We start from the raw sequence: 13,988 nt of genomic DNA on the forward strand, positions 1-13,988 counted from the left end.
TACTTTAATGAGCCACTGGACAACATCAAACCTACAAAACGAAAAGGAAAAATGAATCTAAAAAGAGAAAACGTGTACTGTTCAATGGTGAAAACTATTCACGACGTGCATTCCTGTGGAAACTTGACTGATTCTAGTCAGAGAACGTAGAATGACTTTTAATCCCGGAAGTATACAATTTCCGTTTTCGAATAGAGACGGTATTCCCATAGTACTGTCAACACTGGAGGAAAAAATCACCTTGGCTTTATGAGGCAAGTGTGGAAGTCATCTCACAGAGCTCCGTCCATCTGCTGAGGATCACACCAGGGTTCCTTGGGTGGGATAAGTGAACAGGTTAATCAGCGTGTATTTCTTTTATTTTCGGTTACCCATGAAGTTCTGCATAAGTTGAACGAGCATTCATATTCCTCTCCTCTGTCATCGGGACGCACTCCTTCACGTGCACATCACGAACACACCAGAGTTAGGATTTGACCGTGCGCTCTTACCCTGAAGGTTCATGAGTGCAATTTGCAAATATTCCTACGGTGGCGCTGTGGACAAACTGATAGCATTCGGCGGCATGCGCCCTTTATATGCAGAAAAAATATAAAAGAAACAGCAGATTGGTTTATTGGTTTTTTTTTCATCTCCTCCTGCACACCAAAGTACTTCCACGGCTTATAGAGATGCCCTGCAGCACTCAAAGGAGATGATGCTCAAATTAACTGTACAATTCTACCTATGCATAATACTCCCAAGTGATACGCTCCTTGGCTGAATGTGATACTGATTAATTTTCCTTATGCAGGTAAGGTCTTCATCCTTCCAGTGGCTAGGACTTCCGTTGTTATACTTAAGGTGTCGCCAGCCTATGATAAGTTGTTTAATTACCCATTTTAAAACTTTTCCGGCTTCGTGGGTGAACTGTTAACTTCAAAAATGAAAATCATGAATAAAGCTGTCTGTATCGTAATCCATTTTTTATATCTAATGGTTGCAGACTATTTTACTGAAATAACGTGTCTGAGATTACAAATGAAAAGTGTACTGGATCATCCTTTATCCCTCAGACAGATTAAATTCCAAACCCTGTTACTGTAATAGGCACACTTGTAGCTTAACATAAATTAGAACTCTAATTATATTAGATACCATTTTAAACAAAATAACAGATTCCTCGGGATCCATAGGTGTAATTTATAGCAAAGCCAGGTTCATTTTCCTTAACAATCAATTTCTCAGTGTAGCAAAAGACTAATATAATGATGTAACGCAATTCTTCTTGGGAGCGCCGAAAGCCAGGAATCACAGTCATCGCAGAGGGGTGTTGAAGATGAATGAGCACGCAATTTATTCACTCGTAATTTCATATTGAAGAGGATGTAACAGGTGAACGTAAGGGTCACGGCGAAAAAGGAAACGGTACTCTTTATGTATGTGTTTGCGCGTGTGAAGCACCGGACAGAGACTTCTCACTGCACACTTTTCTTACATGCGCAGCGAGTTGCCTTTTATGTTTGGCGAAACCCGAGGGCGGCAGTACGGTCCCGAACAGATGGAGTGACCGTTTTATTCTGCACCATTCATTTTGATCCGTACAGATAATTTTAGCCTCTACACTCAGGTAACTTGTCTGTTCCAAATACAGCGGTGTCATTTCAAACCGTGATTGAGTACACCCTCCACGGCTGCTCGGGTTTAAAAAATGCATTATTGTAATTTGAAAATGCATGTATTTGTTTTGGCGACAAACTAACAGGCGAGAAATATATTCCGCCTTTCGGAAATACAGTGGATATAAAAGTTTTTTGCATTACAAAGTGTTATGGTTGAGCTAATAAGAACGTATGGGAACTAACAAAATTACTAGGGTCAGCAATTCAAGTAGACAAAAGGTCCTGTAATAAGGACTTGTATTATTTCATGAATATTAATATTGTTAATATGGTTTGCAAGAGCTGCTCGTTAAGCAACGCTTACATGCATAAGTTATCCCTTTCATTTGTGCAATCGTAAAAGGGACAGGAGCAGTTTGCCTTAAAAAAAAACTCTACAGTGAGTGAGTCTGACGCGGCATAAAGAAATATGAAGTCATAGGCTATGAGGAATCAGCTTAGAGGGAAAGGGTTAACTTTGCACGTCAAAGTTTACATCCCGGCCGGACCCCGCGATGACCCGTGCATACATCTATGCTAACACGCTTTCGGACATATCAGCTGCTTATGCTGTGGTAGAAAAATCCCCATGAATGACTGTTGTAAACCTTGTCTGAGGCTGACATGGCAAAGAAAAATGACAAGTTTGCTGCAATAAAAACTATCTGGTTAGAGGACTGTGGTTGGTTACTATTAGTCTTCATTATTCGGCAGTCGTCTGACAACTGTGGCGTGCTACGGGGCCCCAAATGGGGGCTATAATGTGATCTTATGATATATGAAGAGCTGCTAACGCCAGCCCAAATCTTCGTACTTGGTGTTAACGGTACCCTTTTTTTGTAAAGCTGTACATTACCTCAAACCATCACAAATCTGCCGGCTCAGCTATTAGGATTGTATATCTACCAGACCTTCCTGCTACATCATTTTATTCAACCCACAGCAGCCTGAAGAACAGGTCAATAACAGAGGACCTCCTTACGCTAAATTCGCACGGAGGATAGAAAAGGGGCAAGGGTTTGGGCAGAAATAAGACAAATAAATTCCTCTTTGTGTTTGAATAAAGGAAAACGTTTATTCCTCTGACAGAGTATGACTTTGGAGGCTGTCGTCATCGCTTGCTTTCGTCCTACTGCTAATCCGTCCCCTGTCAAAAAGCGTACTTGGATCGCACCGTCTTCCGTGTCACAGTAATGCCCTCGCCGTTAATTGAGGAGTGAAAGGCAGAGCCTTCGGTAGCTGGGATATCATTGAGATCTTTGGCTGTATGAAACAAATGGTGTACATAATTAAAGTCTTCCACGGCTAATCTGCCTGGAATAAAAATGGTTTGCCTGGCCGTGACCTTGAACACCGTGTCAGGCTCACGTTATCCTTAGTTAAACCTTCTGCTCATGTTATGTGTTCCATATTCAAACTGGATATATTTTTATTTCTTTTTAAAAATACGCCAGCTGTGATGTAATGTTTTTACAACACAGCACCGAAACGCACAGGGACATGTATAAATTGCAGCATCACATTTTAATTTTAAAAATTGCATTAAAAAATTATTGAGTAATGGATCCAAGCTATTTCCAAGAATAGAAATCTGCACAAATTAAGCTTCCTGTCACCCTATTGAAATATTGCATTTACTGTTTTCTGGATACCGAAGGATCCACCTTTTCATAGCGCTTTACAATAAAAATATTAAATAGACCAATTAAATATCGTTAACACGTCGGATATTGGGTATTTTTTTTGACAAATTTAACCTTGTCTTGTTCTTCAGATTTCCCCTCAAACTGTGATTTTATACTTTTCAATTCAATCATTTATGTTTATGCAAGCTAGAGAATCATTTGAATAAAACTTCCCAATCATCTCAAATTATTCATATTACAATAATGTTTTGTTAGGTCAGTACTGGGTCAGTACGCGATTCCTTATCATTTAATGTAGTCGCTTTTATTTCATGTTTCATTCTGTTACATTTCTTTCAGAAAAGTAAATACCTGAGATAGTTTTAGAATATTAAAGGAAATCAGGATATTGAGAAACAGGAATCACTCTGTGATATTATATATCAGTGGTGTCAAATTGTAGTCCTGGGGCCCTGTGTATCATAGTTCTTTCCCACAAATGATTCACCTCAAGAGCTGTGTGGTAATTAGGACAAGGAGTTGAATCAGGTGTGTTAAATGAGGGGAAACCCAAAAATGTGCAGGGCTCCGTCCCCCAGGACTGCAGTTTGACACTCATGTTATATATATAAGAATAGATAGTTTAATATGAAGTGTTAAGGTCTCTCTTGACAGACAGGCAAAGGGCAATTAAATCTTAGACCGTCAGTAAATGATTCCACAGAAACAAACCTTTACTGAAATCACATTGGGTTTAATAAGAAATGACATACACAACCTTCCCAGGGTTTCTCTCTTCTCCATATGTATTCTATAGGCAGCAGGTAGTGCAGAACTTTAGGACATATACCTGTTACCTGAAGGTTGCTGGCTCAAGTCCCAGGAGATGCACTGTTGTTCTACTCTTGAGAAGCGTAAAATATCCAATGGTAAAAATAGTTACAATATTCTAACTTGCTTTAGACAAATGGATCAGCTAAGACCCTGAATGTAAAAGTGCAACCATATAAAACAACACTATAGTATGTTGAAAAGGATGTAATAGGAATTAGAAAATGCATTTTTTTTCTTTCCCTTTTAATTATGCATGCTGTCCAGGAGGACAATGCAATGATTAATACTCTGCTCGCACACCAGTCACAAACAGCTAGTTTTTACACCATGAATTTTTAAGCATGTTACTTAGAGATAACTCGAAATGGCTTGTGTTAAAATTGCAACTTTGAAAAATAAACGTCTATCACACAAATGCATGCTGCACACTTCTATCCGCTCACTGTTTCCAGCTATGTAACTCAGTGGTGTACACTGAATGGCTCACTATTCATCACCAATGACAAGGATTTTTTTTTCCGAGGTAAAACAATCTTGCGCATTGTTTATATTGTTGTTTCTTTCTGTGGACAAATATGGGAAACAATTAGCATATGGTCACCTACACCCGTCCAGAATTACTCTAATTTTAATTTCGAAAAGCGTATATGTGGATCTGAGAAAGGCTTCCCCAACTATCTACCCGGGGGAACAGCATGTGTAAATTAAATAATGAGCATTCCACAGGAATGATTTAAGAGTAACTGAATGGAGCACCCTTGGGTCAAAGACCAGACAAAGACTAGTAAAAGCATCAGCTTTGGCTGTGGAAGGAAATCTTCTGTCCGTGCGGGATGCCCTGGCTACTATGGTATGTCTGGGCAAAACTACTAAGAAGAGCGCTGGCAGAGCTGTGCCAAGTAAACAGCTACTATCCAGTTTAGATTATATTTTGTCGGAAGAGTTTCAAGTTTCAAATAAAGCTTTCCATCCATTTTGGTATATTTAGATATATTGCTATAAATGAAAACACAACTGGATTTAATATAGACTTAATGGTTATATAGTCATCACTGATTTTACATTTTACATTATTCACATGTATACTATGGATAATATAGCTGTTTTGTTTATCTATTTATGTGATACACATTCTTTGTAATTATATTAAATAAATTCCATACTTACATCCAACATATTTTTTTAGTTTCCTCATTATAAATGTGCTTACATGGAGCTGTTAAAGTCATAATGTATCTGAACATTAGCAGAGAAATCATTCCGGGACTTTAAATAGACCACTTGTTAAGAGATATGCATGGCACACCACCCTTATCCAAATAAAGAGGTCATTAAACGTTTCATTAGCAGTATTTCCTGTCATTGTAATCTTCCTTTTAATCTGTGTGATAATACTTTGGCCATAAAATTTATTATACAGTTTTTGACCTGACAGATCCTTTTCCAAAAAATTGTCCATGTTTTTTTATATCTGATGAATACCGCATCTGCAGAATCAAATCTGCTTACATAAATTAAGGCCAGAACATATTCTCATGACGGACTAATTCTGTACAGTAAGTGATGATGTCACCTGTAATTATGTTAGTGATTTTGGCCTAAATGATGGGTTTTTGCTGTCATCAGTTTTTCACACGGGGAAATTAAGAATTACACATAAGTTCTGCCCTTATCTCCTTTAAGATGCTCTTCTCTTTTGTAGAAAGATTGCGTTTCTGTTGAAGTCATATACTGAGTATCAAGATCAAGGTCTTGAGTTTAACCTAGGAAAACCAGATACTATGGCTTTTCATGTTTACCTCTAGCAAATTGGGGCAGGGGGTCCCCTTAATAATTCTTGCTTGATCCCTGCTGCAAGTCTGAATATGCATCCCTACATCTGCAAGATTCATTTATTACTAGAAGAAAAATGTGCTGAATAGGTTATATTCGTTAACACATCTGCAGGGATAATTCCTACATAGACGAAAGGACAAATGTCAAGAGAAAATGTTGCTGACTTACAAAAAAATACATGGCAAAATGCTGGCCTAGTGTGTTACTACATAGGCCTACAACTTAAAAAGGTGTGAAGAAGATAACCACCTTGTTGCCAAAAAGCATTATCGGCTAGTGCAAGATATTTTTAAGCTATTTATAGCCCTGCAATTAAAATTCATGAATTGAATGATTGCACAATCCAAGTGTTAATTGGTCTAGTGTGAATAGTTGTGTTATGTAGAAAGTACAGGTAGTAGTCTTCCCTTTGGCTCCCATTACCTAAAATTATTGATAATTGTACAGGAGTTTGTGACCTATATAAAATAATTTCAAACTCTGTCCTGTCACAAATGTTACACCATGGATTCAGAAGGAGTGTTACTTTGTTTCACTGTGTATTCTACATGGCTGATATGACAAGAAAGCTTGACCTGACTTGAGGAACATTATCCGTATGTCACTACTTTTTACTTAGAGTTTTCAATCTGAAATACTTTGAGTGCAACATCAATGTCGGCAAAAACAGATTTATTGTGTATTGCAGGAGTACAATTTGAGCAATTAAATTATTTAATATGACCAACCATACTGGAACACGCTGTCATTACCGTTGTGATTGTCTTTATCGCTTACAGAGGTTGCTAGACATAAACAAAAGCCAGTAATTTTACTTTTCATTCAAAATTGATTATAACGTGAATATAAGTGGAATACCACACCCGTCACCACCAACTGTTGTTTTTCCACCTTTAACAAGGACATCCCATAAATATTCACGCTATAACTCTTTCATTTTGAACGCATCATTAACTTCTGTGGGGAGAACAGGGCTGAGAGGAACAGGGGGAAGCAGGGTGGAGTACAGGGAATTGAGCTCTGAGGATGAGTCCGGGTTCTTTGAAAAGAGAGACAGGCGGCACGGCCTTCCTCTGTTTCATCCTTCTGTTATGAAACTAGTTTTAACAGGCGCATAATAAAGCTGCGATCGGTGTAGAAGCTCGTCCAACAGACCATAAATGTTGTATAGATTACTTGTCACTCCTCAGTCGAAGTCAGATGTATTTCTGTAAAAAAAAAAAAAAAAATGGAGAATTTTTAAATAGCCTACTACAGAAATGTGCTTCTACGCTTTTAACTGCGTATTATACGGTTCTCTCAAGACGGCGAACGGTACCACCTTCGCTGCTGGTAGAAGCAAAATTCTTCCAGTGAACGAGTTGTTGTAAAGGATATGCGCTTCGCTGCCAACCGCTGTATTGTAAAATCCACGCATTAACTGGTGCTCTGCTCCCTGAGCCACGTAACTGAACTCAGCTTCATTTGCGTTATTGTCATAAGGCTTTTCACACGTACCCCAGTAGTTCGCTCCTGATGGTATCGACCAGGTGCTCCAATGGAATCCATGGCATGTAGCCTACTGTACATTTCTGATCTCTGTGATGATTATTTTGTTAATTGGTTAAAGATTTCGACACCGATAGTCTAAGTATTATTAATTTATTTATTACATTTCAGTGATCCGTTGCAATGATTACCATCGCGCTTTATTGTGTTCGCTTAGTGTACTTCCTAAGCTCAAGATGTAAATATTACCGCTACAACATAGGGCGTGGCCACGCGATCTTTCCACCAATCACAAGGGAGTATGGTTTCTATGTAAAAATGCTTCGTCAAAAACTGAACACAAGGACTATAGGGTGAAAGTACCTTATTACAATAGCCACGGGTTCACATGAGAGCACACTGTCAGGGTTCCCACTCATAACTTTAATTACATCAAGCAATAAAAATTCTTCGTAAATGCATCCCATTTCTTTGTTATTTACTTTATTTTACTGTTACATTTATAAACACACACACACACACACACATTAATACTGTTTTCTTTTGGATGTTGCAATATATTTGTTCATTGTCAGTTACAATTATTCCAACTTCGTCATTTTCCCAAAATCCAAGTCTAGTTAAAGCGTTCTGTTCCTAGCGTTTTTCTCTCGACTTGAACCAACCATGGAAACACGATTCAAATTGTCTTGCTCCAAATCAAACATATACATTCTGTACTATAACTACGATTTTCATTTACTAATAAGTACGAATCCCATCTGGCTGTGGGCCTTCAGAAGAAGTGAAACGACAATAGAGGGATGTGTTCATTCGAATTGACTGACAATGAATAATATCATGACTACCGTAGTTCCCTGGCCACTTCTTTCTACCATGTCATTTATAAACGAATTTTACAAAGGCCATTTATTGAAAATGAAATAAGTTTCACAACAGATGGGAGGTGCTCTTTTTTGGAGGAGCCAATTAAAGTGCCGATCGTTCTCGCGTTGGTTATTGTATTTCTATAAACCAATAAGATGTCACTCTGTGCGGCATGTCGTCACGTGCTTAGGTGGGGCGTTTTGGTTGAGCGGGCCATAACAAAGGAGAGCGCGCCCAAGGTTGGAAGGCGTCTTCTGCTTTGTCGCGTAAAATGGATAAAATAAGGAAATGATTCTGCTGGAGCAGATTGCAATATACTTCTAGCCAAAAAATAAAGATTCTTTCCATAAGCAGGAATAATCGTTGAAAACAATCAAATTCTCCAATTCAAACGGCATGAAAGATGACATAATCAGGAAATACAATAAATAAACCCCTGAGTGTGATCCGTTACGTGGAGTCTTTAACTATAGCGAAGCTAATAATTGCAAAACCTTAACCTTATAATATGTGTATGCTGTCACAATCTAATATTGACTTTAAAATTTACAATATCAGGATGCTTTGAGAATCTGCTTTAACAATTAAAAACCTACGACCCAGTCAAAACGTATCAGGCGTTTTCTTTAAAAACCCAAAGCCCAGTATAACATATATTTGAAATCACTGCAATCGTTTAAGAGTCGAATATATCATACTGACCCACATTTATGATGAAATCCTGTCCCACTTGTAAAAAGTGCTCCAATCATTACTGACGTAATGAAATGACTTTATTGTTAATAAAATGTGACCCTACATACATTCCACAGTCTATAACACTGGAAGCTGTCCAAATTGCTGCATCCTTATGCTGTTGTTCTTAAAAAGTTTTCAGAATTTGTTTTCATATCTATGATCGTAACCTAAGCTCACACGCATTTTCGATGAATTTAATACTGTTCAGTCTGAATGACTTCTTTAGTCTTTCAGTACAATTTGTATTTATGGGTTAATCTTTACCTTCTAATATGAAAAAATATCAGTTAAATTAACCAAGAATGTTTTCATACTATCTAACAATATTTGTCTTCCGTTTGCCTCATCAATAGAATAATTTTTTAAACATTTCTGAAGATAATAAAGCATTAAGGCACTGTACTTTATTATAGAAACACCTGACAAACATTTTGCTAATGTTAATATTCCAGTCTAAAACGTATTACCCTAATGTTATGCGTTTCACATCACCTTCAACTCAGAAATCATTATTTAGACGTAATATTTTAATATATAACAGTATAATATGCTGTTAACTGAGTTTCAGTCTTTTTAGGTACAAATGTCACATTAAATTTGTCACGTTATCATTAATAATGAGAATTCCTGATTCGTTAAATTACAAGAATTTCGTGTCATGAGGACGAAACACCGTGGAATCTAAATTGCTAAGAAAGTATCGACCTACTGGAAAAATCTGTAAAATAAAAGCACGATGCTCGGCAAACACCGTTTTCGTCCCCTGGAGAATAACTTTAACGCCTGGGCTTTGTGGTTTATCAGGTTGACAGAAGGTAAGCTATTCTCCTTCTCTGAATAATCAATTCCAGGTATATTGATGCAGAGCATCAGTATACGACCAATCCCATCGTCAACTATAATATCAAGTTTAATATGATAATATAATTTAATATGACACCAGATATTCTTTTTGCTAGGTATGTATATTTCTATACAAATGCAGACTTAGCGTGCGTCTACTACGAAGACGGTTTACTTGGTCTCGACAGGTATCTAATATAGGTACTTTCTGGAATCCTTTAATCTTCTTGTTATGTTAACTATCCACATCGCAAGTTATTCAACTCATCGTTATCTGGAATGAAAATTAAATGAAATTAAATTATGCCTACGTGGGTATTGAACAGGATGGACGATAATAAAATGGCCGCCTTTTATAGTACGCTAGACAAAATGGCATTACATCATAAACAACGCAGTGATGTAATAGTTCCCCGAGAAGACTGAACGAGTAATAAGTCTCGAAGGCAACAAATATCATATACGTAACATCTATAGTTTGTCTTCCATACAACTGCTATATACGTTATTCTTTTTGTCCAAAGTTCTGTTGAAGTATCATTAAAAAAACAGAATAAAACATAAGCGAGCAAGTTTAATATTTATTGGTATTTATTTATATAGTATCTAAATGTAATGTACCCTCAGTAGAAGAGTCGTATTACGTTACAGAAGCTTGTTACCTTATGTTATATGCACATAACTCTTTTATTCGATAGATAGTGAAGTTTGGTGTCGCGCATGTTGAAATGTGTGTTAAACTCGCCATGATAAAGCCTAGTTCGTCAAGGAGGAGCAATCATTGTTGAATCTGGACGCGACGAGATTTTGATTGATGAGCTTTAAGACGTCTTAGCAACCAGAGGAAAGGATTCAATTGGCTAAGCTAATGATGAACATTTTTTTTCTGAAAGTCCTTTTTTCATCTCTACTTATTCATGCAGTTCTCAGTTTCTTGAATTTTTTTTTAATTAATTCCACAACAAACAGTTAGGGCATGATACAAAATGCAAGAATCACCTTCCAGGTTTATGCAAGGAATATATTGCCGTCACATGATTCAGTGACCCAGTGGAAGTTGTGACAATAGACCAGCCTATGTTGTATCTATAACAATGCCTTAATAGTCATGTATAAATAACTTTAACCCGAACAGCACCGTCACTGCTAGTTGTTACAAATGTTGATTAAAGAGAACAATATAGTTTATCATTCGTTATTTCTGTCACATTTCGAGCAAATTTTTACTGTTTTTATAAAACCAAGAACTGAACAGTGATTTAATGCTGCGCTTTGTCACAATCACATTCAGGTGTCAGCACTGAAGATTAAAACATGCTTATTTGGCATTTACTTTAGATTGTGTGTGTGTGTGTGTGTGTGTGTGTGTGTGTGTGCGTGTGTTTGTGTGTGTGTGTGTCAGTTTTTTCCAGAACTGTCAGCTCTTACGCCAACAATTTAAAAAGTGCTGTTTAGTAACCAATTGTTTTCAAGGCACCGGTTAAGACCGCGCTGAAGAGGACATGTATAACGTCCCCTTCCCCCATCCTTCTGTGGCCTTATTGTGTTTGTGAGTCTGTGTGTGTGTGTGACTGTGTGTGTGTGTGTGTCCGGACAAAGCCCCGTCTCCTTCGCGATCTTAGTGCGGCACGGTGTCGTTCTGTTTAATGAATAAAAGCACGTATTAAAAGAAACAAAATTAAAGCTTCCTAGTTTTAAACAATCGTTTTCAACACGCTGTACATGAACTGAATTGATTTTAATCACAAGACTTGGGGAATGAAAGGTTCGTTTTTACTGGTATCCATTATTTTGAGCACTTTATTTACAAAAATGTTCAACACACTAAAATATAACATTTCAATATCATTAGTGCTTAGTCTGTTTATGCATGAACGGTCTAACGGAGAAAGGGAGAACGTAACAAATCGATCTGGGAATCTGAACAAACACAAACAATGACATGCTCGGGCATTGTATATCTACAGTAAAATCAATCTGTTGTAAGAAATATGTTGAATTTCGTTCTTTTTAAATAGTTTCTGACATTTCAATTAAAACAAACCAGGAATATATCATTGAATAACAACATATTTTAGATTAGAGCTACAATTGGTCAGAATGAATCCTTACAAAAACCACAAACACCAGCCACTTGTACAACTGCTTCAAACTATTTTTTTTTCATTTAAACCGACTCACTAAAAAGGGGGGGTCGTGGTGCGGTACCACGTAAGTCTGTCCAAATATTGTTGCATAAATTCTACAGATGTCCATACAAATATCTTACATGAAGTCAATGATAAATAATAAATGGTATAAAATAGCTCTTTAAATAATAAATACCTTAATCGAGATAACTGTCATAAAATATTGACATAAACTAATAAATTATGCTTTCTGAACTGAAACCAAATGCAGACAAAAACATCGTTTTTTCCCCTTTTTTCTTTTACTTTTGTGAAAGAGCTATCCGTATTATAACGGGTCGCTAATACTCAACAGATCTACAGGACTTACCTTCAAGTAAAAGTTACAAAATTTTCAGTTCTTCAGTTTAGCATTGCACTTTAGAAAATAAAACAGATGACGATAAACAATCCGTCGATGGATCTTCGTTAGTGAAGAAAAAGAACCATTGCTGCTTTATATATAAAAACAACAGGCTAACAGCCATGATAACGATAATAACAATAATAATACGGGCTAATACATGTGACTGTTGAAGCGCAATTATATAAAGTATTTTAAACTACTGAGGTAATAAAATAGCGAGATCATCGCTTCAGCACACGGATGAACTCCATTACAGATGCGTTAGTTTAGGCGCGTCCTGAATCCTACCCTGAGAAGCATGGTGAGACGTAAGGTCTGTGTATGTGGGATGGGGGTCACAGGGTCCATGATGATGGCTGCCGGGAATCTGAGCGGCACAGCTGTAGTCCACGCTGGCGGATGAGGGATGAGGGAGATGGCCGAGGTTGAACATGGGGCCAGAAGCTGGCATTGAATCAACGAAATTCCCTCCAACGTACACGGGGCTGCCTTGTAAATTGGTGTTGGCAAAGCCACCGTTGCCTTGCATGGTGTGGTGTTCATATTCTGGGCCCGGGTACCTCTTCTGCTGCGGCATGCAGCCACCTAATGGTGCAGTGTATGCAGCCAAGCCGTACATGTTTTGCTGTGGTTTGGCGAAAGACGGAGGCGAGGGCGCGTCGTAGCTAATACTGTTTACGTTAGGGAGCTGAGCGGAATATCCGATGTGATTCGCACCACTTAACGGTGGACTCCTGTCCGGTGAATGGCCGATGGGCGAATGCATAACACCCTTGGCTTTTTGGTCCTTTTTGTACTTCATCCTTCTGTTCTGAAACCAGATCTTTATTTGACGCTCTGTGAGATTCAATAGGTTAGCCATTTCCACTCTGCGGGGACGACAGAGATAACGGTTGAAATGGAATTCCTTTTCAAGTTCAACAAGTTGAGCACTGGTGTAGGCGGTGCGGACCCTCTTAGAGGCTGGTCCTGGTGGACTTTTGTCGTCACAGGTGTCGCCTGAAATAAGTAAGAAGACATGTAGTTGCGAATACAACTTATACAATCGAACACAATGCATAGCATGTCACTAGGCAACATCGTGATCTCATTCTAATTAAAAAGATGTATACTCAGTTCTACAACCGCTGACGACAAACCAAAGTATTACCACAATAATTTGTTTAGCACAACCATTTTAATTAAACTGATGTTATTCTGTATGTTTAACCACATATATAAATAATGTATCACTTTCGATATTACATTTTTAAACACACAAAAAATGTGATCTTATTTGTCACATATAAGGATTACAAAGTGGGGGTTTAGATGAAATTTAAAAGGTCTCTGTGCTGTAAGTATACCTTAATGTTTGTGATTCTAGCCGAACATATAATCCGTTATTTATATGCCATTCCTTATTGCGTTTATATGTCTTAGAGCAGCACTAACTTAACCTGTGAATGAAAGACTGAAAAGGTTTTGAAATTAATTTTAGAATTCATCCTTTAATGATAACTCCTGATTTTGCTTTCACAGCTCTGAAATTACTCCAATTTAAAGAACATTTGAATCTCCAAGAAGTCAGGGTCTGTATTTT

General features: G+C 37.6%; 1 protein-coding gene across 3 annotated transcripts in view; it reads right to left on the reverse strand.

The window, feature by feature from the left end:
• hoxd3a (homeobox D3a) overlaps window positions 1-13,988 on the reverse strand; it is a 31,907-nt gene that overhangs the window by 5,487 nt on the left and 12,432 nt on the right. Inside the window, exons 4-5 of one of the 3 annotated variants that reach the window (XM_072700215.1) lie at window positions 12,695-13,405; window positions 241-314 (exon numbers count right to left, since the gene is read on the reverse strand). In XM_072700215.1, coding sequence (XP_072556316.1) covers window positions 301-314; window positions 12,695-13,405 — 725 coding nt within the window. In that variant the 3' untranslated portion in view covers window positions 241-300. Of the gene's footprint in view, window positions 1-240; window positions 315-5,228; window positions 7,144-11,637; window positions 13,406-13,988 lie in introns of those variants that run through there. The other 2 variants (XM_023801735.2, XM_023801734.2) reach the window with 2 other exon arrangements.

Source organism: Paramormyrops kingsleyae, chromosome 16 (assembly GCF_048594095.1).
Source record: "Paramormyrops kingsleyae isolate MSU_618 chromosome 16, PKINGS_0.4, whole genome shotgun sequence".
Classification (NCBI taxonomy): Eukaryota; Metazoa; Chordata; class Actinopteri; order Osteoglossiformes; family Mormyridae; genus Paramormyrops; species Paramormyrops kingsleyae.